This window comes from Rhamphochromis sp. 'chilingali' (genome assembly GCF_963969265.1).
Source record: "Rhamphochromis sp. 'chilingali' genome assembly, chromosome: 5".
Lineage (NCBI taxonomy): Eukaryota > Metazoa > Chordata > Actinopteri > Cichliformes > Cichlidae > Rhamphochromis > Rhamphochromis sp. 'chilingali'.
Window position 1 is genome coordinate 487,538 of NC_137932.1, and position 27,368 is coordinate 514,905.

A 27,368-nucleotide genomic window follows, 5' to 3' on the forward strand; every position below is an offset into this window, starting at 1 on the left:
AGCCTGTGCTCCAACCAAAGCTGTTTAATTGGCTGCTCTTCTAATCCGTCTCCTTGGGTCTGATTACTGGCACCAACTTAATTAGGGGGTTTTCCACTTCATTTAAAGACTAAGTGGCCTTTACCTTTTCTTTAATAGAGTAACAAGTAGGGGCCCCTGTATGGTCACACTGCAACTGAATTCGTGTGAGGTGTACAGAAACGTGTCGCAGCGGTAATGCGGTTAGATGTGCAGCCGGCTGGTGGCTGCCCGGTTGGCCGGTGAGGTGGCACGGGTCGCCTGGTGCAGCTGCTGCGGGGTTAGGGAGAGCAGCCGCTGTGGCCACATTAAAAACTGCATCACTGTTTTTTGTGACAACTGTAGATCAGCGAGCCATCAGCTCCCCCTCTCCCTCGTTTCAGGGATTTGTAGTCCTTAGCGTAGGGAACGCCGCCGCGTGTTGGAGGCCTTTGCGGGAGTGAAACTACAGTTCCCTCAGAGCTGCTCGGAGGTGTTAGTTGTCAATATGGCTGTTGTCAGACAGACAAAGCAGAGAGGCAAATAATTCGCCTCTGATTAGAAATCCTTGGAAAAGGGTCGGACAGGGCACTGTTCCCAGCTGCTTCATTGCTCGGCTGCAGTAAACGACACCGCGCCGCTTTGCTTCCGTTACAAAGTTAAATGGTTAAGTGGACGATTTGAACCCGAGGTAAGTCCTGTTACTCGGCTCTCTCGACACAGAAAGTGATGTTATTAATATCAAACGCTCGCTAGCCAGCGACGGCGGCTAACGTCAGCTAGTATCGGCGTTGGCACGGCTAGCGTTGTATGCTAATCATCGCACGAGCCCACGGCGACCCGCGTAGCCCACCTCAGGTGGCTAATCGCCCTCCGCGATGCCAGGGGGCTGTTGTCAGTGTGGATTCAGCCTCGGGGGGCAGTGAAGAAAACGAGAGCAATCCTCGAGTGTTACGGAGGGCTCGCCGTGCTGGGTAATTTTGACGTTTAGTCAGGGCGGTTTGTCCGTGTGCCGCACGGAGCGCTCGCTAACGTTAGCTTTCGGGCAAAGGGCGTGAAAGCTGGCATCAGCAGCGCTTCGCCTGCAGCGGTGAAAGGCGCGACGGATCTGTGCTCTCACTGCGGGCCAGCAAAACAAAAACACATGGAGGGGGAAGAGATGCCGCCAACTGCGGGGCGAAGCGCTTTAAGACTGGAAGCGTTTAGAAAGCTGCGCTGTCAGACAATCTTAGAGTTTGTGTTTAACGACACCGTGGCTGTGTTTTTATTTTGTTGTAGTTTTGCTGTTGGCATGACAAACACTCTCCGAGTTCGTGAACTTAGCTGCGCTGTTATCAGGGGACATCCAAGCCCGATAGGAATGCAGACAGCTCCATCTTTAGCTGCTTTAGTTACGTGCAGGGTGAACTTGCCTTCTGGGTGAATGGGTAACTTACCCACTTGATCACAGTGGGCATGAATTCAAATGTTCTTGTTTGTTTGCAGCACACATTTTTCTTTCACTTGCATGTTTAAGCTCACTAATCCAAATCCAGCGGTCTTCTGTTGTGTGCAGCCCGTCTTTCTGGGGTGTGACAGATTTTGACTCTGCTTGGTAATGATTTACAGCATTAGCAGCTCACCTTCTAAACACCAAGGACTAGTTAATGTTCACCTGTCAGCGCTGCAGAAATAATGTGCTCAGACCCAAAATGACCCTTTACTGCACGTGTCTGAAGGCCTGGTAATGGTTTATGTGCCAGTGTCCCCCCATTATTTATGATAACTTCAAATGCACTCAGAAGTCATTTATGTTTCCTCCCCCCTCCGCTCTGTCCTCCGCACAGTTTGGAGAAAGACAGATGTAGAAAAATGCCAGTGACCCCTTTTAAACCGTTTATCATATCGGCACAGGTCGGGCTGGCACAGAAGATGGAAAATCTGCCGCAGTCTGATTCCAGTTGCATTGATTTTGAGCACAGCAAATTGCTCGTGAAAAACATACAGCGTGGGTGGTGCGCAGAGCCGAGGATGTATTGTGGCTCTTAAAGAACGACAGACAGAATGTTAAGATAGCATCAGCTGTCAAGGTGACTCTGGCACTCTGTGCGTGTTGCCTGCTGCTTCCCAAAAATAGCTGATTTTTATGCCCTGCCCCTCCCCTCGCCTTTTTTTCTTTCACACTTCTGTCTCTCGCTCTTGTCTTCCTTTTCTTCTCCGCTGCCTCTTTATATTTTCTTCCTGCAGTTTTTTATTCCCCTCCCTTCCCACCCGTTTTATGCCTACTTTATCCCTCTAACTCTCCTCCGCTACCTTTATCCTCCTTCCCCATCTGTGACTGCGTTCCTTTTCACTCTTTGCTACTTAATCCTCTCATTTCCTCTGTCATCCACCATCCCCTCCACTGCCTGACTTGCTCCTCCTTTCCTTTCCTTCTCCACTTACTTTTCTAAGGATTCCTTCCTACTTTCCTCAACTTGCCCCGTCTGCATTTCCTGTTTCCTTTCCTCGGCTTGTGTTCCTCTTGTGTTTCTCAGCTTGTCTGTATTGTGTCTCATCTCAGCAGCAGCAGCAGGATGTCTGAGTTCAGCGAGGAGCCGCGCTTCACTATTGAGCAGATAGATCTGCTGCAGCGGCTGCGTCGCACCGGCATGACCAAGCAGGAGATCCTGCATGCGCTCGACACTCTGGACCGGCTGGACCGGGAGCACGGCGACAAGTTTGGCCGCCGCACCTCTTCCTCCTCCTCCTCCTCGTCCTCCTACGGCGTAGGCGGGGCCAACAGCTGCACCAACAACTCTGCCTCTAATACTACTACTACCACGTCATTCAACAATAACAACACTGCCTCGGCAACCACCACCTCTTCAGCGTCATGCAATGGCGGCGGCATCAACAGTGGCGGTGAGGGTGGAGCCGCCGATCACGCCGCCGCTGCTGCCTCTTCAACGACCTCCAAAATCTCCACAGCCACGCAGACGCAGTTCAACAGCGCCGGGGGGCTCTCGCTGTCTCCCAGCAACAGCTACGACACGTCCCCGCCTCCAGGGCCGCCGCCGCCCTCTGCCATCCTGCCGTCCCCGGTCTCGCTGGTGGCCCTGACACAGAACGGCCGCGACAGTCTAGCTGCCACCCCCAACGGAAAACTGTCTCCGCCACGCTATCCGGTGAACAGCGCTGCAGCGACGCGAGCGTTCGGGTTTGAATCTACAGAGGAAGATCTGGATATCGATGATAAGGTGGAGGAGCTGATGAGGTGAGAATGACCAGAGAAACTTTGTCGAGTCTGTTTGTAGAACTGGGAAGAATAATGCACTGCACAAAAACGTCACCAGAGGGCAGTATGTAGTAGTACCAGGCTGCTGAGCTCAGTAAGCTGTGAAAGATGGTGACGGGGAATAATACTGCGGGGTGTAAATGGTTCTTATATAGCGCTCGTCCGAGCACTCAAAGCGCTTTATACAGCTAATTCATTCACCTGTTCACCCAATCACACGCTTAAGTATCTAACATTCATACACATTCACACTCCGATGGACGCATCGGAGAGCAACATGGGGTTAGTATCTTGCCCAAGGATATTTGGCATGCAGCAGCCTGGGATCGAACCACCGACCTTCTTAGTGGCTGATCCGCTCTGCCACCTGAGCTACAGCCACCCCACACTTACTGCTAGTGAGTCACTGCTAGGATGGTGAAACTTCAAGCGGCTAGTCTGAAATAATCATCGACACGCCTCAGTCTAGTGTGGCGCTGTCCACAGTCACAGTACTTTCACAGAAAACACACGGACGACACTGAAACTGTTTCTACAACTCGATGCCTGTTTTCCTGTTGTTTTGTTCTTAAAGGTTGCAGCCGTCACTAGGTTGGGGGATTGCTTTTTATCACCAGTAAAGCTGGTAAGGTGAGGGCTAATTAGCAGGAACTTCAGTTGAAGCTTCATTGTGTGCAGCTGCTGCTAGAACTATACATGAAGCTGTAGATATCTCATGTTCATTTGTGTTCATGACCTGGGGGCTCTAAATGTAATATCCATGCTGTTGCATTTAGCTTCATGTTGCATAAAATGTCTTTGGGAAGCCTGTCTGTAGGTGATGTTACTGAACAGTGATGAAATGATTCTTGCTTCACAGCAAGAAGGCACTAGCAAAAAGTTACGGGCAGATTTAGATAAAAACCTTTGGAGGTGATTGTGATTTGGATCCAAATTTGTGTGAGAGGAACAAGATTGGACACTGAAGAAAGTATTGCAAACGTATCTGGATGCAAGTGCCCAGCTCGATGCATGTGGAGGGAATTTTCTGGCTTGGCTGATCGATACACCTCCAAGTCTGAAACAGCAGCAAGTGCAAGGTTGGTTCATCTTCTCAGGGAGTCATTTGTGATCTTCATTCTGAGGTTTATCCCACTTTGTCACTTGACTTTTACCAGTGGGACGTCGGGATGTGCGCACCGATGAGCTCATTAGTGAGCTCGTAGTGTTACTGATTGACCAAAGCTTTAGGAATCTATTTAGCTTGTTTATTTGTACAAAGCTCATTTGAGTGAACACACAGCAATTCAGCAGTGGGTTTAAAGCTGCCTGGGTCCTTCCTGTGGAGAGTCTGCATGTGTGGCTGCTCTGGTTTCCTCCTGCAGCCCAGAGTTAATTGGTAATTCTAAAATTGGCCGTAGGTGTGGACTTGAGATGGAGAGAGCGTGTAAGTGTATAGATTGGAGCCCTGTGCGAGTGTGGCTTGTTTGAATGGTCAGGACGACAACAAAAGCACTGTGGAGACGACTGTCCATAAAGCTTGAGGGCTTTTCCCCTTTAACTTTCTTTACCTCTTATATCATATTGTGATGATGATGCCCACTTGAGGGGAAATCAGGGGCTCTACAGTATGGATGTAACATGCAGCTAACAAAAAGTTGAATTTCACTCTCAAAAGCTTATTTTAGCAACATGTGGTAGCAAGGTGCTGTCGATTCCTGAGACACCCAAACATAACAGTTACTCTGAGGTGTCAGAGTTGTCCACACTCCACTATAACACGTGTTATACACAATTTAAAAAAACCTTGGTTTCTCTTAGAAGGATGTTTTCTGCTGATAGATGGAGGTAACTTCCCACAGTGGGGAGCTGTGCCTCGTTTGGCCCACAGGTGTGGGAGGGTTGTCTGTAATGGCACAAATAAGAGGGTAAAACAGGGTTAAGGGCACGGTTTCACAGTAATGGGCTCATCCAGTGACGTGTGTAAGGAGTTTCATTCATATAGACAAACGCGTCATTTTCTCCAGTTTGTGTTGTAGACTTTTGCAGTCACAGCGTCCTCAATCTGACTGTGCGGCTGCACCCGTTCCTGCGTGGTGGCCTTTCTGCCAGCGGCGCTTTAAGGCGGCATTAGAGCAGGGCGATATGACCGAAAATATTTATCACGATATACATTCGAAAATTTGTGATAACGATAAAACTGACGATATAATTGACACGAGGCAAAATACTTTACAACTCCTCAACTTTATTAGTGCAAAAAACCATCAATGTATTTTCACTTAAACAAGCAGCTGTTTTTTGCATTAAAGTTATATAAAATGTAACAGTGCAAATTCCTCGCTGACAGTTTAACCAAAAGGCGTTTCCAGTGGAAACTGGCCGACACATCCTCAGCATAACCATGTATAACATCCACAAAACTTAAAAAGAGGTCATACACACACAGTACGGTAACATTATGTTGAAGCACAGTACGTATCACTCCGCGAGGCTCCGCCTACGATAGCCGTAATGCTCCGACAATCCATCAAGCGGTGCGGCTTCGTAGCTTAGCAAAGTCGTACTGAAACATTTGACAGATTTTCGAGCACCGTGTACATAAAATCGTTTCCCGAAACACAACCAGAGTTCATACATAAGGCACACGGGATTATAAGGGGCTCTGTCAACTTTCAGAAAAATCAAAGGATGATTTTAAGTGCGCCGTATTTTCCAAACAACACGGTAATAACGACGGCCCGCTAGCATGCGCTACCAAAAATAGTGCTTTGTTGTGTATCTGACGGACGAAAGCTAAACCAGTTCCACACCAGTGAAGCTGCAGCATTTTTACAAACCAGTTCAGGTTCATCTGTTTCATTCAACGATCTGCTTTCGCTCTTCTCGTTCTGCGTCGCCGCCATGTGCGTATGTAAACCTAGGCGCTGCGCATGCGCGTTTTACCCATATTTCATTTTCTTATCGTTGCCCAACATTACATTACCGTGAACGGTATGATATAGCCCCGCCCTAGGCGGCATTCATCTAAAGCCACGAGTTTGTCTGGGATGATGGCCAGGTGCTAAACGGCCGTAAGCGTGGACTCCTAAAGCTCTTTGGCAGCCTCGTGCCAGTAAGCAGTCTGAGAGTTGAGTTTGTGGTCTTGGCAGTCATTTTCACACATCTCCACACCTGATTGTGCACACTAGTGTGTTTCCTAGTTTGTCTTCAGCTCTATTTTTGTATTGAGCTCTATATTTGTCAGTGACCAAGTCAGTTCATCGTCTGTTTATCTTCTTTACTAAAGTAATAACTGACCTGGAGGGGTTGAAGATGGCGTTCTTTTTTTTAAGGTCGTATGTGTGTGAAAGCGTCTCTTTTACACTGTGTCGACTGTTTGCACGTCGCTGCTCGCTTCACTGAAAAGATGAAATGACAGGGAGAAACAGGTTGCTTTGAGCGGATCTCACAGTGAAGGAAACTAGAAGTATATGGAGACGAGGCATTCACTGCCAGGACTGGTGCTTCCTGTGTCCTTGCATCGTTCCCTCCTCGGTGTGCGCTCCTCACCGCGGTCGACACATAAACAGACTTTTATTCTGCGCTGATGTTAGCCGGGAAATAAATCAAATGATTTTTTTATTGATAAGGATAGAAGGCCAGTGAGGTGCAGAGCCTTTTCTCCTTTAAGGTTAAAAATAAAAACCCAGGCTGTAGGTTACATATATTCAAACACAAACCCTTTAGAGCCCACCATAGACCCAAGTCTGCCAGAGCTTATCTTTATATTTTTACATGCTGTAGTGCAGGGCTCGCAAAATCGCTAGCCCGACGTCCCGGGGCTAGCGATTTTTCCAGTCGGGCTACCAAAATCTATCTCTGCCCTGCCCGTCGGGCTATCGTAGGAAGGAAAAATATATGTCAATGCTTTTGCATTCTTTCGGAAATGTAGCTGGGTAATTATGTCATTGGCATCGGTGAGCCACTGTCAATATGTGACATATTGAAATCGCGTTTGAATTTGCGCTTGTTTTTTTGCTTTCACTTTGCAATCGCGCGAACTGTGTATAGAGAGCGACAGCACTGATCTGTGAGTGATGATAATTTGTGCACCAATTCCTCTGACATCGTCTTATTAATCGTTAGCTTACTATGCAAACATGACAAGTGAAATCTCCCGCAGCTTAAACATAGCCATAAAAACTGCGGCCTGGGACAGGCTGAATGCATATAACTCCTCATATTTCAAATGCAAAAGAAATATTGTGCTAGCTTATGTGGTTGCAATTCTACCGGCATTTAAAAATAGTTGTGCAAAACGGAGCGTGCACGCTTCGATAGGCCTTGAAGGGTTAAAGCTATCTGGATGTGTCTATGCACTGGAAACTCTGCACACACAAAAAGCCTTGTACACGTGGGTTTCCATGTGCTTCTTGCTTTCTAGGAAAAGGATTCATGTTGAAAGATTTCAAATATCCGTTACCAGAATTAAAAATGTTCTTAAAAAAAAATCTCTTGTTACACAAATTTACCTTCACTTGGAGATTTTAGAAAAATGGAGGTGGAGAGGGCAGAGGCAGCAGTTCATGTGTCTCATCTACTACATCTACTCTTATTTTACAGTTTGTTCATACAAAATGTTTTCATGGTGAAGTCTGAAGTATTTGCGAGCAGCATTATCTAGAAATGTTTTTGAGCCAAATGTCTGATATGATTTCAGGAACCTGGAATTTCAAAAGTGAAGCTAAAGTTTGACACAATCGTCTGAAAAATGGACGGCACAGACAGGAGCTCCTCGTTCTCTCGCATTTGATGCAAAACCGTTTCTGTTTGCATCCGTAACACTAATGATTCTTCATGCTGCACGATCTGTCTCGTGCACCGGAGCTGTTGTATCTGATCTCACTGAGTCAAAGGTGGTTTAGTCTGAAGGCTGAGCGTTTTGCTTACACAGATTACGTTTTCATACCACGTTCAGTATGAGCATGCACCACTGTAACAGCACAGCTACAGACCAGTAGTCCTTGGACGAATCCTGGACGTTATACGCTTGTCTCACAGAGATGCAGCATATAGACCGTTACACATGTACTAAGAAGCGTGTTGGACGGGGCTGTGACGTGTGGATGGGCCCAGGCACCGTGGGCCCTTCTATTTCTGGGGCTTTTCACGTGACGTCGCCCTGTTGACAAAGTCTGTCGCTCACAGACTGACAGACACACCTGCCGACGTACTCCAGATCTGTTCGGGGACCCATTTTGTGATCATCTCACACACACAGTGAAAGCAGCAGCAGCAGCGTCATCACGACTGCTGCATGTGCCCTACATTATCTGGCAGTGCTGTTCGTTCCAGCACAGAGGAAGTGGAAATGTTTTAGCTGCATCACATACACCAAAGTTGTTGTCCTCCTCGTTAATCCACAGCATTTCAAAGGCTGCCCTGGGAAACAGGAGCCAGTCATATTTGGACTTTTTACTTTTTCTGAGCCAAGCCATCTCTGCATCTTTCCCCAGCTTGAATATGAGAGTGCTGCGCTTGTCTTCATGCAGCCTAGCCTGCCGGGGTTAACGCAGACCGTGAAACTTTGCAGTTTAGTCCCATCTAAATGACCTCCCTGACTCGGGCATTTGCTCTGCTGTCGTGAAACTTGCCTTTCCAGCTCCCGTCACTTTGACATCTGACTTGAGGAAATGTTTTGCTGTAGCAGCGCGCCCGTCTGCAGTTCAGCTGCGACACAAATGCAGATCTGTTGCCAGATTCTTACTATGAAGATGGGGACTAAAGAGATCCGGTTTTAAGATAAGATAACCTTTATTAGTCCCACACGTTTAATACCGGATAAAGAGAGGGCAGCGTTCTGGTCTCTCCTTAGGAGCAGAGCACGTGATGGATGAGAGTTTTGGCTCGTCCCCTGCGTCGCCCACAAAGACGTGCATCCTGTGAGGCTTCAGAGCAACCCGAGCCGGCACAGAGGCACTTTTGTCGGGACGATGCACATCGTCAGAAAAGGGAACCGCTCGAGTTCAAGCTGATCTCCTGTAAGAGGGAAGAGAGAACAAGCTTTGTGTTGTGCACCTCTGGAAACATTACATGAAACTGCATTTAGTAACATTCAGCTTGGTTAGGTTTTGAGAGCAGAGGCTCAGAAGTTTTTCAGGCCCATTGACAGGTAAAGTGTTCATAATCTATTAAAGTGTGCGTGTTAGCGCCTCGTCTCTTCCTCCTCTAAGCACTTCACACATGCGCTGTCTCCTCCTACTGCTGTGCTGTCCCGCTGCCTTCAGCTGCCCTGTGTGAACTGTACGAGTAAGAATAGGCTCCGTCGTCAGCGACCGGCCCGCTGCTCACTCGCGCTGCCTCTGCATTAGATTACGCGTCCTTTTTAGAACGACCAAGAAGTTAAGTAGCGTTCAAAAGCCCTCGTCTGCTGCAGGGCTCTCCAGCTTCTCGCTCGGCAGGACTGCGGGGGCGTGACACGAGGTCTCAGCCTGTCCGCGGTCCACGGTGCCCTTTCCCTTTTTTCTCACTTTCAAAGTGCACACTTGCTTCTCTGCAGGAGTTTGGCCTTTGAGTTGGCACCCAAAACATCCCCCCCTCTCCTCCCCAGTCTCGTAGCTTGTACAGCAGCTCGTGCTACATTGATTCACTGGTGTCGATACAAGCAGCGTTTTTTTCTTCAGGCTCTAATTTTAGCCCGCGCCGTGAGAGGCTGGCGTGGATGATATTGATGCTGGATGTCAAAGAGTCGTGACGCATTTTCATTTCACAAATATGCCAAACAGAGTGCTTAGGACTTTGATGCGATTTCCATTTTGACTGTGTGAGCCTGGGATAGCGGCTGGTTCAAAGGCTGCTGTGATTGTGGGGTGGGGGGCGGGGGGCAGGGAGGGCGCCTGCTGGAAACGCTGTCGTGTAAAAAACCTGAATGCACTTTCAGATTCAGACACGTGTTCAGTCTGTGCTAGACGGGAATGAAGCTGAGACAGAGTGTGCGCGCGCGTGTGCATGCGCGCGTGTGCATGCGCGCGTGTGCGTGCGTGCGTGCGTGTGTGTGTGTGTGTGTGTGGGAGGGGAATGGGCTTGATGCCAGAAAGCAGGGTGGGTACACTGTGACTGCACATCCTGCGTTCCTGCGAGTCTCTGCATGCTTTATATATATTTATTTTCCTGCTGCTGTGAAGTCAGATAGCGGACACATGCCCTTTTAAATGCATTTTGAAAATATAGATTACTGGATTGCGGCTCGGCTCTCAGAGCCGCTGCCTTCATGTTCATCTGAAATGCAATGCTGATTACGTGGGCGCTATAAAAGAGGGGGAAGCCACGGTACATGCTGTCGACGTGCAGGCCAGAGCAAAGAGGAGCTGCGGTTTCGTAGGTTGGCCGTGAATAGGTGCAATAAAGAAACGCATCGAATCATCATGAACGTGTTATTGTGCAGAAAACCAGACGAATGGCTTTTTCCAAATGAGAATGAATTGGTGACAAAAGCATTAAACATGTATGCATTTGCCCTTTTAAGCTGGGTAATTATGCAGCAGGTTGCCTGTGTAATGGCACAACAATGAAAGCTGTAATTCACTTCATATATTTTTTACAGCTGTCTAGCAGCCAGACGTTGCCCCAGCTTCCCAAATGTGTAATAATGAAGCTGTTTTCTTTGCATTTCTGCCACCTGTGTCGAGCTGCAGGTTATGAAGATCTCTGTGTGCTCTGTGTTTGCAGGAGGGACAGCAGTCTGGTGAAAGAGGAGATCAAAGCCTTCCTGGGGAACAGGAGGATCTCTCAGGCAGTGGTGGCACAAGTTACCGGTTAGTAGCTGACACGCTCAGCCACGTCACTCACATCAGCCGTTTCCTGTTGCCATGCCACGTTCGCTCCTCCTCACTTTTGACATTGGCGTTTGAGGAACTTTGTGTTATTGTGAAAAGCTTGTGTCCTGACCCCGAAGACATCGTAGACTTGGGCTGCCCCCTAAACACTGACAAAGCGCCTGATTTCACGCATCTGTCAGTGGACCTTTTTTGTGTGTCTGCATCATCTCACACATAACAACACAAGATCATTTTTGCACGTCGAGCTGTTTCTCACAGATTGGCGGGGTGTTCTTGAATTCATTATGAAGCGAGTCTGTTCGTCGGTTTCTTCTTTGAAAGTTGATACGCTTCCTCTCATCCTCCACATGAACTGAACATCTTGTTCAGCAGTCGTTGTCCTGAGTTCAGTGCATGAACCAGATTTGCACCTGCTGCAGGATCTCAGTGGTGACCCTGCAGTGCTGCTGCTGCTGTGCAGTGGAGCTGGAGTCTGAGCGCAGCATCAGAAGCTTGTGGATCCTGAGCCTGCACACAGCTGTTTAGCTGCAGCTGGAAGGAGAGCGAGGGCCTTTTCACACCCATGGTTTGGTTTCTCCTTACACAGGAAAATGTTTGTGAACTCATCAACACGTGAGAATATTTAGTCCTCTTATTGGCCAGATGTGCCTGAGAAACAAAGTGAATATAGGAGGAAGGTGTTCTGGGTTGGTGGAGAACATGGAGAATTTTACATTAATTTCATGGCTGCGAGCCAGAACTTTGCACGCCCACCCTTTGGCATCCCAAAATGCAAAGGATACAAGACTACGGGAAGGAACTTAAATTTCCACCTCAGATCGAGGTCGCATCACGTTCACACTACAAATAAAAAGTTCATTCTGCGGTTCCGGTCGTGGTTCCTACCACACGACCGGAACCGCAGCTGGATCGTGGGTTTGCCAAAACACTCGGCCGACACTGAAGCGCAGCACAGGAGTGTGTAAACTGACCGGGGCAGTGTTTGCATGCCCACGGACCAAATTACTAAAGGCCCAGTGTCACAGGCCTAGTTTGAGATCAGTTTGCATTGAAGACACGCGGGTGCCTGTGTTCACTAACTAAAAGCTGAGCAGTAGTAAAACTTGCAAACGGGAAACAGAACTTTTGCACCACATGTTTCACAACACGTGGTGCAAAAGGCGCCACACAAAGGGTTTTAAAATCACGTTTGTCCCCAAAAACAGCATGACGCTTCATATTGAGCAGAGGCAGCTGAAGGCCAGTCGGTGCTCTGACATGAGGCGAGCTGAGGCTGTACGGGCGAAGCTTGGGCCAGTTGTTCTCAGGTCAGGTTTAAGGTGGAGTGCAAAGAAAGGCTGCTTTGTTACCAACAAGTCACCTGTATAATTCTGAACTCTGTATTACAGTTGACCCGTAGAAGAACACCCCTGTGCTGTTGCACACATTGTGGGTTTGTTGTTTTTGTTTTTCTGCAGGTATTAAAGTCACACAAAGGAATGTAACTAACATTACTCAATAACCAAACAGGTGCTGCAAAATAAGGCCAGAAACCGTGGCATTTAAAAAGTCGTACAGCTCAAACTCAGACCCAGCTTCCAGCAGCGTTTGACTGATAAGTGATGGAGGAAGACAGAAAGTCTGAACTTATGTGAGAGGAAACGCCGTGTGGTCCTTTTCCTATTCTGCTCTGTGTCTGTTGAACTCTTCCAGTGCTTGTCTACACTTTGTGCTCTGTGCAAAAACCACTGTGATGTAATTTGATGTGTGGCTGCTTTCCAGGCATCAGTCAGAGCAGGATCTCCCATTGGCTGCTGCAGCACGGCTCCGACCTGAGCGAGCAGAAGAAGAGGGCTTTCTACCGCTGGTACACGCTGGAGAAAACCACACCAGGTACATCTGGCTTGATTAACTGGCACAATATGTTTTGGCGCTTTGCCCTCATTCGACAGTTGGCAGTTGAGAGTACGTGATAGTGGGGGAAGGCGTGACCCTGCAGTTTGTGTGTGTCGCTCAGTGGAAGCAAATCGGAGACGATCTCCCCTCCGTATAAGATCTGCTAGTCACATGCTTTGAATCTTTTGCGCCAACCGAATCTCGAAAACGTCCGTCTTAGCGATGCACACGTACACGAATAGCACATTTGACTGCGGCTGTTGCTTAGCAGCACACTGTCTTGTTAATTTGTCATTTCTGCAGCAGTTATGAAGGATCAAAGCAAACGGAAAGGCTGTTTCACCTCCACCGAGGTAAGAAACGAGGAGAGCAGAGTAGAGTCAGCACAAACACAGCCTAAGTTGATGAGAGTCGGGGAGGAGCAGCCGACTAGGAAATGAATAAATAATTGTTTTGTCCTGAGCATCCTTCACTCAGAAGGCAGCAGAGCGGCAAAGCAGAATGAAGATGGAAGAAGAAACCTCGCAGTGAGCTCCGCACCAGTGTGGATGCCCCGTCGTCGCCTTCCACGTGACATCGCTGCATTGTTACAAGCCGTTCGGTCATTGCACTGGAGATCGGTTCACCGCCACCACTCTAGTCTGAGGTCTCCATTTGGCTTTGATTGGTGGGACAAGGTGGGAGGGGCCAAAGTTTTCTGTTGCTGATGAAGCCATAGTGTCAATCTTGGTGAGAAGTCTCGAGGTGCACCTTTCCTGTTTAAAACTTAAAGACCATTGAACAAGAACAAATCTCTTTACTGAAAACAGGGGTCTCAAACTCGCGGCCTGGGGGCCACTTGTGGCCCACGTCACCCCTACTTGCTCACTGTGTACACTTCTGTCTGCGTATACGAACACGGTGGGAGCAGAAGTGCTGCTACGTGGGTTACTTTGGTCGTTCGATGAAAGGCTTCACTTAGTTCAAATCTGCGCTCACGTTTGTTTGTTTTACAATATTTGAAGTTTAAAAACACAAACACTGCTTTCTGTTTGTTTTGCAGTAGAACAGCAGAGTGGCCCTCAGCTTGTTTACGTTTGACAACCTCGTTTAAAGTGTTGAAAAAACAGTTTCGTGTTTGGCCTCGTGGCTTTAAGCAGAGCTACAAATTAGCCTGGGTTCCCACAGTTGTTGCCAGTGCTAATGGGAACAAAAGGTATGTGTATTTATGTGGACAAATGTCTCCCAGCATATGTCCCAGTTAATTGTTTTCTTCAAAGCTTGTTTCATGAGTCGGTCCCAACAGCAAAGACGTAAAGATAGCAGCAGAGTTTGCCTCTCTGAGCTCAGCATGGAGGCAAAGAAAACTCGCTGCCTCCACTGTTAAATGTTGCTGTGATAATAAAGTAGTGAACATCTTCTGGTATTTGCAGAAATGTTAAATGTTAACAAAAACAGTTTGAAAACTCGGAGGTGCTCTAAGAAAAGTGGAAGAAGAGCTCCAACAAGAAGGGACTACAGGAAGTGACCCGGTGATCAACTAGGAAAGTAAGAATCTGCATCCAACTCGAGTAACTTGTAGCTGTGTAGCATCAGATTCAAGGTAGGACTGCAGTACGAGAGGCATGAAGGTTTCCTGTGTCGTCCTAACTGATGACTCTGTCACTTCTTCCATATTACAGTGTTTTGATCACTATATTATGGAATCTACTCACTTAGAGCTCAGCGGCAGTTAAAGATGTGACTTTATTGTGTTAGATAAAGAAATGTTGGAACCAATGACGTTTGTTTTAGAGAAATGTGGCTGTCAGCAGAACGACAACGGTAGAAATCTAGAAATCACTACTACACCAAAAATGTTTCCAAATTATGTAAAGATTTAGGATTTACCTCTTAGCTCTTGACCTTCAGTGAGGTCATCTTAAATTATCCAGGTGTTTGACTGTCACGATGTCTTGGATTGGAAGCCTGTTGTAACGGCGACTAACTGTCCCAAACTGAAGAGAAAAAAACTATTTGTTGTTATCAAGTAACTTTGGGTTTGCTGCTGTGTGCACGGTCATCCTGACTCCACACTGTAAAGGGTTAACAGGCGAAACGAGAGGCCGGCGCGTCCTTCAGATCCGGCGTGTGTTTTCTGTACCGCCCTATAGCCAGGCAGCAGACGTCCCACGCCCTGTTCTCTGCAGCATGTTCCTCGGTGGAGCCCCGCCAACACCATCAGCTCTGGAAACTGCTCCAAGCTATTTATGGCCAGACTGAGCCCGACCGAGCCCAGCACCCCCCCACGCACGCACCTGCGTCGCTGCTGCAGAGAAAACTGACTCCTCGTTCATGGCTTTCTGATAAACCGGCACCGGCCAGGTGATCCGGTTCGGCCTTGTTAAATGTCCGAGCTTTCAGTGTAACGTGGCGAGGTTTACAAGAGAGCTCGCTCGGTTTCTTTTCTGCTGCGATCGTTACCTGAGCTGACGCGAGTTTGGTGTCCTCAGCATAACTAGTTATCAGCATAACTCGTGAGATTACCAAAAGACGATGTCGCTTGGTTTTTCACGAAGGACTCGGGGCTCTGGCTGCCAGAGCGACCACGGTCCTCGCGCCATCACATCTCTGCGCTGCTGTTCTGTCCTTCTGTCACTTGTGCTTCCAAACCACAGCGACACCTGCAGACTTGTTGACTCTGAGTAATCCTCCTGCTGCAGGTGCCACTCTGAACATGCGACCAGCTCCGTTACCTCTGGAGGAAATGGAGTGGAGGCAAACCCCGCCCCCCCTCACCACCGCCCCCGGCACCTTCCGCCTGCGTCGGGGAAGCCGCTTCACTTGGAGAAAAGAGTGCCTGGCTGTGATGGAGAGGTGAGGTCCAGAGGAAGTGTGCAGAGATGATAGATGGTAGGAGCGCTTCATAACGTCGCTCTTATTTCCTCCAGGAGTCAAACGGTGCAGCCAGCAAAGCCTCGCACGCACTCAGCTGCACCACGTGCACGACAAACAGCAGCCGCTCCAGTTTGTTGACATCGTCCTTGTGAAATTAATTTAATCACTGTGGCTCTTGTGCTATTTATAGCTACTTCAACGACAACCAGTATCCAGATGAGGCCAAAAGGGAGGAGATAGCAAACGCCTGCAATGCTGTTATCCAGAAACCAGGTAAACCAGCAGGTGCACGAAGCTGCACACGTGTTGTTAACTGTAATGAGTGATGGCTTTGTTTGCTGGCTACAGAACTGCGTCTGCGTGGTGCAGATATTGAAGCAGCTGTGAAACGCATCGTGTGAAATCTGTGCTCAGATTGACACAAACAGTCACTTGGACTTGAGGACGGCGTGACGTTATGAATGTGCTCGTTTTGAGCCGTAATTCATAATTATGACAACATTTGACACAAATGTCTTAAAGCATAAAATGACAACATCAAGACAAGTCGTATCCAAACGTGGCCACACTCGGAGTATTCTTCTTCTTCCTCATCCCAAATAAAAGGTTTCAAATATGGTGATGCTGTGTTTGTATGTTTCCTCCAGGGAAGAAGCTGTCTGATCTGGAGAGGGTCACTTCTCTGAAAGTTTACAACTGGTTTGCCAATCGTCGCAAAGAGATCAAGAGACGTGCCAACATTGGTAATGTAGCTCTGTTTAAATTACAAACTGTTAATGAAATGTGTGTTACTGTGTCCCTGCCATGACCTCTGCAGGGGGCTGGCAGTGAGGAGGACGGCTGTAGCTCGGAGGACTTTCAAACTGCTCCAGCCAAACTCGGGTTCTTTAGATATGCCGGCAGTAGAAACATTTTTTTATCAGTGCGTTTATTTATTCTTTCAGATGTTTGAGCTTTTTCACATTTTGTCAGAAGCATTTTAATCAGTGATGCGAGATTTTAGTAGTATGGTGTCTTTAGTGAAGCTTTGGATGAGCCTCCTGCTCATTGGGGTTTCCGCTCTAATCCGGTCTGGACTTTGGTCACTGCAGCTTGACTTTATTTCCTCACTCTTCTGTCATTGGCTAGGTTCGCTGACGTCCCTGGGGTCGCCGTGTGACCCGGCGTGGGTCGAGCTTTGGCTGTCGGACTGATGATGGGCAGCAGCAGTTGCTTCTTTCCTGATTGGCATTGTGTCGCCTGAATGCTCCAGACTTGCAAACTAACAACACTTGTGCTTTTATAGATGTGCTCACACTGCTGTTGATCAGCACCTGGCTGCTGCTTACCGTCCTCGTTACGATGGAGGCAGTAAGGCTGCACTCGCACGCTGCTTCTGCTTTGGGGCTTAGTGTGCAGTTCTGTGGTTGATTTCCATTATGACCTTATATGTAAAACCTTGGAATTAGAAGACGGCGTGTTTCCTTCTTAGCGTGACGGCAGCTGTTCAACAGTGTAACGGTGAATTCGATCTGTCACATATTTGTCAGCCACTTGTAATCTGTTAAAACTTTGTGTCTGGGCCTTCGCTTGCTGTTGCAACTATAATAAATACAGGTTAAAGAGGTAGGGATGTTGGTTGCATTAAAGTATACATAGAAATACAGTTTATAAGTAAGGTGTAATGTCCATGGGTGTTGGCAGTGCAGTTATCCTCCAATCAGGGTGGAGGTAGGGCATGTCTGACAGCCTGTGGGTAAAAAGTCTGTTCGTCCTCGTCTTGATCTTAAGACTCTTCGTCTTAAGTTGTCTCAGCCAAATATTTGCAGTATTACTTCACTGCTTTCAGCTGTTTACTTCATCCTTACAGCAGCCTTTTACTGACTACTTTCAGACAGGTTCTTTTACTTTGGAGCATCGTTTCTTTCAGATGTATCGGGGCTTCTGTACAACCTCTCGTTGTGTCGCTGGCTTACAGTCACTGCTCTCATGTTTTGTAGTATTGTCAGTGATGCATCATAAGTCTAACGAGCCATCCTCTTTCTCCAAGAAGCCACAATCCTGGAGAGCCACGGGATAGACGTCCAGAGTCCAGGGGGACACTCCAACAGCGACGACATCGACGGGAACGACTTCTCGGAGCAGGTAGTGCAGGATGAACATGTGATCGTACTGAGAAAAGACGGAGCAGCTTTCTGTCTTCCAGCTTTGTTTTCATAATTGATCAACAACAAGCACGAAGCTGCGAGCTTCTCTTGTTAGTGAGCTGTGATCTTTTCTTTTACATGCTGCTCATTTCAGCTTTGTTGACTGTTCTGTCTAATTGGTCTCTGTCTCGTTAGTGTTAATAATCCCAACACGCAGCTTGCAGTGCACCCTGAATATACAAAGCACTTCAAGTTCTGTGCATGATTGAAACTTGAAAGGCGTCAGTGAGCAAATGTTCGTGCCCTCGTTTTGTCCTGTTACCAATGGAAACATGTCTGCTTTACCTGAACACACCAGCTTACTTATGATTGCTCAACATGCAAATCTCAAGCAACAAGGTTACATTTCAAAATATACGCTGCGGCTCCAGCGTTTTAGAACAGCCCGATTTGTCCAGTAATTTATTGCAGTTGAAGTCATTCGGTCCAGTGAACAGCTTGAACTGGTACAAAGGTAAGTGGTGAAACACCACAGGTTTAAAACAAATGATCCCAAAACTGAAACACAATGTCCGTTTCAGAACGATACAAAAAGACCTTTTTCAGGGAACAACATGGGTTAACTGTTTGAAGCTGCAGTAAAGGAGGTTGATACGGCCTTGAAAGCTGCTGCTCCAACTTTCCTGGATCACTTCAGCCCCTCTGCCTGTAGTGTTGGAGCACACTGTGGTACCAGACCCTGGACAGCATCAGCTGAGCAGTATTGTACTGCAGAAAGTGTTGGCACAGAAATGGTGAGAAAAAGGGAATTAACCGTGGAAGAGACACAGACCGCCACAGAAAAGTAGGAACGTCACAGTGTGAGTCCAGTTTCCTTCAGCATCAAAGTCACTCAGAAACAAAGTGTGACAGGAAGATGTCTGCAGAGCCAAAGACACGCCTGAGTCAGAGGACAGCAGCCGGTGTGATGGGCGGCTCACTGCATCCTTGAGCAGAACCGTTTTTATCATTTAAGGAATGTTTCTAAACTCGGACTAATGGTGTCCAAAGCTGAACTTGAGATGATTATCCATGCTTTTATTTCTTGACGTTTAGACTCTGTAATGGTCTTTTTACTTGTTTTAATCAGCTTTAAATCATCTTCAGACTGTGCAGAAATATGCAGCACGACTTTTAACAGGCACCAAGCGAAGATCTCATATCACTCCAGTTTTGGCCTCCCTTCACTGGTTGACTGTAAGTTTTAGGTTTTAGTTTTAACCTTTAGGGTCCTACATGGTCAGGCTCCCCAGTACATATCTGCCCTGCTGAAACGCCATTCTGCTTCCTGAGCTCTGAGGTCATCAGATCAGAGACTGTTGGTGGCCCCACGCACTCGATTTAAAACGGCCTTTCAGCCAGTGCAGCACTCCCACTGGTTTTATTATTTATGTTTTTGATTCTGTTAAAAAGCAGCTGAAGACATTTTTATATCGGCAAGCTTCTAATTAATTGGTTGTATTTTACTGTTTCACATTGTTATTTGTCGTATTTCCATTCTTTTCATCTTCTTTGTTGTAAAGCACTTTGTGATTTTTATCTGCGAGAAGCGCTATATAAATACATTTTACTTACTCACAGCACAGCAGCTTCAGGCACAGAGTCATCGTGGTCATAGTAAGTCTCAGTTTCAGCTGTGAGGAGAGGACGGGCTGCAGCAAGAAAGCCATCAGCAGGACGTCAGAATAAGACAGAGGCTTGGTTCCACAGTGAGTGCCATCACCCGGCTGTTTGCTGATCCAGGGTCGGTGACTCGCACAGAGTGAGAGGCACCCTGAGCAAAACAGCTACCGCAGCATCCTGCAGCACCGTGCAGGACCCTCTGGTGTGGACCCAGTCTGTCAGGAGTTCATCCTACAGCAGGATAATGACCCAAACATCAGTCCAAGAACTACCTCAGGAAAACAGAACAAGATGGTGAGCTTGAAAACATGGAGTGTGCAGCACAGTCTCCAGACTGAAACCCCACCGAGCTGGTTTGAACTGGACAGAAGAGCGAAAGCAACGCAGCCTACAGGGTCCACATTCATGGGAACTTCTGCTACAGATATGGGAGAAGATTTGATTTCTGTTGTAGCCAGAATGCGACGGCTGTTCTGCTGTTATATCTGCCAAAGGAGACACTTTGGTCTATAAACTGATTCCATGATTTCTTTAACTCCAATCGTTTCTGTCAGAGTGCAATGAGACATTCAACTGCAGGATTTTCACAATAAAAGGCTGGAAAAGTCGGAGTTCTAAAACGTTTGACCGGTAGTGTGAATGTGTTTCTCCTGTGAGTAGGGATGGGTATCGATAAGATTTTCACGATTCCGATTCCATTTTCGATTCTGTTTAACGATTCGATTCTTTATCGATTCTTTTTACAAAGGAGGACACTGAGGTCGATTAGCTCAGAACTTTGTTTTATATCTTCTCTTTGAACAAGAGAGACATTTAGGAGTAACATGGCCTTACAAACCCAACAGTGAGATCTTAAGAGATCCAGCCTGCGGCTCTTCAATGGGGTGTCACAGGGTCCCCAGGAAAAACATTGTTATTGCTACAGAAGAATATTTATTATTATTTTACATTTACAAAGTATAACATAAATTATTCTGTAGCAATTACACAACAGTAATGTCCCTGCCTACAATTACACACATTCACTTACTGAAAATCATCTGCTGTGGCAAACGGCTGCAAGCCTTTGACCACAAACTGAGTCTCTGCTCGGTGACATTCGTCTATCCTGGCCTGAAAGGAGACGCTACCGGTAGACTGCAGCGAGAACTGCCAGCATCTGAGCCAGACTCTGTCTCATCATGGTCACTAAATGCACAGTAATGGTTTTGTAATAAGGCAGATCGCGCTAACATAATATGCACTGTTAGTTGATTATTTACCTGCCACATTAACGGGAGAGGACGTGCAAACGTTACCGCTGCTGCTGGGTTGAGATTCACGAGTCGAGCGGAATTAAAAACACGACATTCATTTAAGGTCATCGCGTGTTTGTGAGCAAATGCTTTTGCATATTCGTAGTGTTTCCTCCCTTAAATGAAATCTCTACTTTGCAAGTATTGCAAGTTGCCCTGTTGTCATCCGTTCTTGTAAAGTATAACCAAAGTTTTGAGCGTTTGAGCCGCCGTGTTTCCTGCCAGGTAAATGATGCTCCGCAACGTGGCGACGTCATTCGGGGCGACTGGAATCGATAAGGGAATCGTTTGCAAAAATGGCAAACGATCCCAAGGAATTGAAACAGTGGGAACCGGTTCTCAACAAGAACCGGGTTTCGATACCCATCCCTACCTGTGAAGCACCGCTTGCTGTAACAGTGAAAGAGAAGAAGTCATTGTGCAGATTTTACAGTGCTTCTCGCTCTTCAGATGACCTGCTAGCTAACGCAGTAACTCTTTGTTGGAATACCTCCAGGCCTGTGACCTCCCCTATTTTGACAAAAGACCTCTCAGCCGACCTTTTGGCCTTTATCGCCTGGAGCCCACCTCGCCCACACAGGTATCCCACACACAGCAACACGCTGAGACGCTGATGTTTGTTACCATAGATTAGTGGATTGGATTTGGATTGAGTGAATCATCAGCCTTTGTCACGAGTTTCCCTTTTGTGTACCTTTGTGTGTGCGTGTGCAGCACAGCTGTAAATGAGGCCAAAGCAGAGCCACATTTGCATCAGACTGAGGTTAAAGAGGTCCCTCCATGTCCACAGTGCTCTCTCACATTTCTGATGAATATAGTAATCAGATTTCATGTCACTGAAAAGTTGATGACTTGCTCGATGTCACTGATTTTCAGGCTCTTGTCACGCCAGCGTGTTCTTAACATCCAAACGAAGCTTTTGCAGTAGACGTGGTTCATCGTCTGACTGCAGCTGCGCTGTTTTACACTCTTCAAACGTCCGTGTATCAGCCCTGCATTAACCTGACGTGAAAACATGAACATTTATTGTTGAAGCTTTGAAATATTCATTTTTTACAGTTAAACCTTTAATGGTCAACAGCAGCGGTCTAAATCACAGACCCCTCTGAAATCACAGTGACTGGTTTGACCGAGAAACACAAACTACATTTCACAAACTACAATCGATTAGTATTGATTGATTATTGTATTGAGCCGAATTGTTTTCACGTAATACACACAGCAGAATCCTTGAATGAAGCTGACGGTGATATTAATGTGGGGATCTTCTCTGGATCAGCACGTTGCTGAGTGACAGAAGGATGAGGTGTTGTAGACGATCCCTGCGTGTGATCAACCACATTAAACAAACCGTGAATTTGAATCCAGCTCTCAGCGTAGTTCACTGCACTGGCTTCGTGTCCATTTACACGGGCATCTGCCTTCAGAGAGTGAAGGATCGTGGGTCCCAGCACAGACATGATTGCATGAAGTCCTTCCAAACAAAAGCAAACATTTAGCCCGACAGGGGCGACGCTGTGCATCAGTAGCTGAGTGGTTGAACAGTGGGCTTGGACGAGTTCACCACAAAGGGGAAAGGTTAAAACAGCAGCATGAGAAGCACAGACAGCAGCTGCAGCGTTGCCCTGTTTCACTTTGCTCATGCACAAACTCTTCGTCTTGGATCCTCAGCAGGGGCCGAGCTGAAGAGGCAACAACAGCCCTAACACGAAAGAGGAGCCCACAGAGCAGGTGTGGTCTAACAGTGCACAGCTGCAGCTGCACGTGATGATGACGTGCAAAGGGTAGCACAGGACCTGGGTGGTCCCTGGTATGGGTGGGGGTGTGGCTGACAAAGCTAAAGTGTCACAGTTACCAGGAAATGAAGGGTTTCTGTCCACTAAAATGAAAGCTGGGGCTTAGTGAGCTGTGGATCAGTGCTGTAGTGTGCTGAGGGGGGGACACGTGGGGTCAAATGCATGCAGTTTCTGTCATAGTTCAGTTTTGTGCACACTAACTCAAATTGGCAAAGCTGTGAGTGCAGTGTGTTGCTGTTAGCGTGACCGTGTGGAGACTCTAGACTCTCTGTAGTCAGTGTCAGGCTGCAGACATGAACGTTACCTCCTAACTGGGGATGGGCACCTCAAGCAAAAACACCAGGCTTTCCTCAGAGAGCCACTACTGTCACCTTGTGGTAGAAGTATCCCATTACATGCTTTACTTACTTAAATACTTTTTTTTTTTTTTTGTCTTTTTAAATGATTTCCTTTAACATGTCAAAAGCACGTGTTCTTTCCTTACCTCTGATGTAGAGACATTCTGTTTCCTGTCATGACCTTTGTCCTTGATGTTCCTCCCAATGCTCCTCCCTCTCCCAGGACGACAGCGCAGCGCACAGCGAGCACCAGGACCCCATCTCTCTGGCTGTGGAGATGGCTGCCGTCAACCACACCATCCTGGCCCTGTCCAGAACCGGAGGGGGGCCCAACGACATCAAGACGGAGTCCCTGGAGGACGAATGAACTGCACAGGACCTGGGATGGAGGAAGGGGACGAGAGAAGGGAGTGTAATAGATGGAGTTGGGGGACTGAAAAGAGACCAAAGTAATGCTACTTAGTAAAGCTTCATCATCTGCTCCTCAGCCAGCCCCTTACCAACTCTCCCTTCTCTCCTGGCCTCCCCCTTCCTCTTCCCTCCTCAGAGTAATCCTTGTCAACAGTAATTACCCCCAACCCCGCTCCACCTTACTCCATATATTGACACAGCTGGCAGAAATGGGTGACTGTAGGCCCTGTGATCTCTGTGGAAATGAGCCACAGAAGAAAAGGCGGCTCCCGCAAACCCCTCTAAACGGCGGCTCTTGTCCGGGAGTGTGAACTCTCTCTTCCCCTCAGTACAGGATACCTCTTCTTTCCTTACCTCGTCCTTGCTCCCCTTCTACTTCCCTCTCCAGCCTGGTCGTCTGAGCCGATCCTCAGTCTATCTCACCTCAACGTCAACCTCAGAAAAGTAATGTGTACTGTATATATATTATATACATGTTTTATACATATATATGTATATACATATATATGTATATGGTTCTTATGGTTCTCAGTCTCACTCACCTCATGGTGTGCTACCTATCTACCTACTTACCTGACCCTCAGATTCACCTTATCATTGTGCAATTCATCAGAAGAGCAACCTCTGGCCTAACATCTCGGGAAAAACGGAAGTCAGTCAGCAAAAATGATATCAGAGCTGCGCTGACACTCTTCTCCTCTGTCCATTCCTCAGTAGAATAAATGGCTTTCGGTTTCCTTGCAGTAGAGCTGCTAGGTTGGATAGAAACGTATCTGAACTTTCTGTAGTAGCCTTACGTTCACGCAGACAGACATTGTTTTTTGCAAGCAGGTTTTCATACAACAGGGATGGGGACTGTGAATCACTGCACTACGAAACATGTTCAGCACACACTGACGATGGCAAACGGTATCAAGGTTTCTATCCAACAGCAGCAGCAGTGATTCGAGGTTCCTTACTTGCTCTTCCTCTGGTTCTAGGCCAAACAGCAACTGGACGTAGTCATTTCTGCTCCCTGTGACACTATTGTTAAGTATTAAAGACTATGAGGATCAAGCTGCGGTCAATGTGATAATCGAGCAAACTTTGTAAGCTATCTAATAAGACGAGTTATGCTTTGTTTGAAACATCATCCATGCCAAAGGAAAAGAGAGACGCTAAGCTAATACTGATCTGAAAACAGTGTTAAAGTCCATCCAAAGTTATTTATACCAACTCCTGTGGCCTACGCAGGTTTATTTCTTGACTCAGTATAGGCATGACACTACAGCAGGTCTGTGTCAGTAAAGGTAAGTTTTAGCAACCAGGCATACAATGATAAAATACCCTGAAGCTTTTTACTACTTCTGTGACGCTGCCTCGTTATAATAGTAATGTGCTTTTTCTAATATCAGAGAGGTCAAATTAGATCAAGTCCACAGTGAAAATGGTTACAAATATCAGAAACATGTTCGAGGCTTCTTTCATCTCTGTAGCCTCAGACAAAAACTTGCCATTTCAAAGGGAATCAGAGTCACCGACTACTAAAGAGGTGATTTTTCCTTTTTTTGCCCTGATGGAAGGATCTCCAAAACCATCTCTTACTGAATATCACTATGTTGTGAGGTGGGTTGTTCTTATTCAGTGCTGGGGGACTCGACTGTTTATTTTCTGTATTATTTTGTTTGAAGCAGTTATTTCTATATGCCAGATATGTCCTAGCACAAAGTGGAGCTAGAAGCTAGGTTTGCTCAGCTTAGCCACAGGACAGAAGCATCAAGGCCAGCTTTGTCTAACGGGAACAAACCAAATGTCTAAAGTTTATTCTTGAACATGTGACTTGCGGCTTTTCTCTGTGGCTACTTGTGGATCCTTTAACTCCGGCTTGAATTAACTGAAAACTAGCGTTAGCATTGACTGTTAGCTTAAAACACAATAATTTTTCTATTTATTTTTTTTTTACGTTTTTTCGTGATTTATGTGTTTTAATCAGTAAAAAAAAAAAAACGTCAACCAAGTGCACATTTTTTCCCTTTTGTAAAAAGCCTGACTTTCTGCTCAGCTAAGTTAAGCTAGCTTCTAGCATTAGCTCCGTACAGTCGTGACAACAATTTTTTTAATTACATTCCCCACGAAGTCAGAGTCCCTGCATTAGCGATGGTTTTGGAGAAAGAAAAGAATATTCTACGAAGCGGGATTAAACTAAACAGTCTGCCAGAAATTTAATGCCGGTCCTCAAGTTTGTGATAGTTTGATTTGGCTGTTGGTGATCATGCACCAAATAAGCTCACAGGTTTAATACTGCGGTTAATGTCTGGTTCCTGCTTGTACACCAACTTCCAGTCCTCAGCTGTAGTCTAGTAAAGCTTGATTTAATTGTACTGCTTCAGTAAGTTCAAAGCTGCAATACAGTGGCTCTCAACTGGGACCTGTGTTTGAAAAAGAAAGAGCTCTCAGCTAAAAACAGTATGTATTTATACTCATTTTTATGGTATTGTACAAAAACAAATGTTTTGAAATGAATCATGCTTTTTTTTTTCTAATTATTTTTCTCTTTTTTTAAATTCTCATTATTTGACTGTTTTGCTCATCCCTTATTTGACTGAACAGCAGTCTTCCCGTTTGTATTGGACATAGTAAGCTACTTTATGAAAAATAAACCATGATGCACCTTAATGAAAATTAGTATTAACTAAAATTAGTATTTAACTAAGTATTGATGTTAACTAAACTTTACATGTAACCTTTAACAAAAAGTCCAATTTCCAATATATGATGGGGAAAGAAGAGAAATTCAAGTAGAGCTGCTTCATTCTAAACTAAAGCCCCAGTATGTGCCAGTCTCTTTGGTAAATAGCACCACACCAAACTCCCTGGTAAAATCTCCAGTTTCTGATTTGAACCAGCGCACGTGTAAACCGTGCACCCGTTTTTGACTCGGACAGATTGAAGCATTCATTGAACTGAGAGCGTGTCTCTTTAAACTACTTGAAATGATCACTTTTTTTTTTCCTTCTAAAGAGTTTGGGGGGGGGAGTTTGGCGTGATGTTCCCCTACAAAACATGCTGCGTATTAGAACTGGTGAAATTAGCATGCATTCAGAGATTATTCCCACTATGAGACACTTTTAAATGAACTGCCTTTGACTTTGAGAGATGCCGTGGCCCAGTTAGCAAGTACAAGTTTTAATCCGCTAGTATTTTTGCATGAACATTGAAGCTTGACAGAAAAGTTCATGGGGTGGATGAAAGAACCCTCAGGTGCTCACAAAGTAGATTGTGCTATTTTTCTTTTTTTTTCCAGAAGAAAACTGGAACCCACCTCGAGCGTGACACGGGCACTTCCCCACTCGCTGTCATGCATACTCAGTGGAAGTGCTTGCTTTGAAGGGGCGTCCTCTCTTGTGGTTGTCAGGGTCAACATGCCTACGTGTCCTTGTGTGTCCCCTAGTGCAACACCATCCACTTCATCCCAGTATAGCTCAGAAAAAGAGGACTGAATGCTGTTGTATCAATCTCAAATCTAGTTATGTTCAAAATTACTGTATTGCCCATTTCAGAATTTAGTGCCTTTTTTGGACAGTAGACTGTTCTGTAATTAAGATGTAGTATATATACATTTTTTGTACAGTTTCTTTGTTCATTTTTTAAACTTGTGTTTATTTTAGTATGATATATATATATATATACATAAATATAAATATAATGTACAAGAGAATAAAGCTATATCAATGAGAATGTGTGTTTATGGTCTTGCTGGCTGCATGTATGCAGATCTATACACAGATACAAAGTACACGAATCAAAGCAAGCTTTTAATAATTATCTGAGTCTTACAACCAAAGTTTTCATCTGATGTAAAATGTATAGAAATCATACATATACCAACAAGACAGCGTGCATCACTGTCACAACAGCATTTGCATTCAAAGGCTTTATGGGGGGCCGGTCTCTCGTCAAAATGCCCGGGCCGATTCT

The 27,368-nt window shown here is 46.3% G+C and overlaps 1 protein-coding gene across 6 annotated transcripts; it reads left to right on the top strand.

Moving 5' to 3' along the window:
• The first annotated feature begins 237 nt into the window (after positions 1 to 237).
• Positions 238 to 26,554, top strand: hmbox1b (homeobox containing 1 b). 6 transcript variants are annotated; one of them, XM_080881750.1, is made up of 10 exons: positions 240 to 688; positions 2,540 to 3,232; positions 10,943 to 11,028; positions 12,814 to 12,924; positions 15,609 to 15,762; positions 15,974 to 16,056; positions 16,431 to 16,526; positions 17,813 to 17,907; positions 21,363 to 21,446; positions 23,224 to 26,554. In XM_080881750.1, the coding sequence occupies exons 2-10, from the start codon at positions 2,553 to 2,555 to the stop codon at positions 23,365 to 23,367; spliced, it is 1,533 nt and encodes a 510-aa protein (XP_080737876.1). In that variant the 5' UTR covers positions 240 to 688; positions 2,540 to 2,552; the 3' UTR covers positions 23,368 to 26,554. The 6 variants fall into 6 exon arrangements, with proteins under 6 accessions (XP_080737879.1, XP_080737880.1, XP_080737876.1 ...); XM_080881751.1 differs by having other exon boundaries at positions 2,543 to 3,232; XM_080881752.1 differs by having other exon boundaries at positions 241 to 688; positions 17,816 to 17,907.
• Positions 26,555 to 27,368: the final 814 nt, after the last annotated feature.

Bases quoted from the DNA above. Each gene is read 5' to 3' on its own strand.
- hmbox1b (XM_080881750.1), top strand. From the start codon at position 2,553: ATGTCTGAGTTCAGCGAGGAGCCGCGCTTCACTATTGAGCAGATAGAT. The intron at 3,233-10,942 runs GTGAGAATGACC...CTGTGTTTGCAG, and splicing joins AAGGTGGAGGAGCTGATGAG to GAGGGACAGCAGTCTGGTGA. The intron at 11,029-12,813 runs GTTAGTAGCTGA...GCTGCTTTCCAG, and splicing joins AGTGGTGGCACAAGTTACCG to GCATCAGTCAGAGCAGGATC.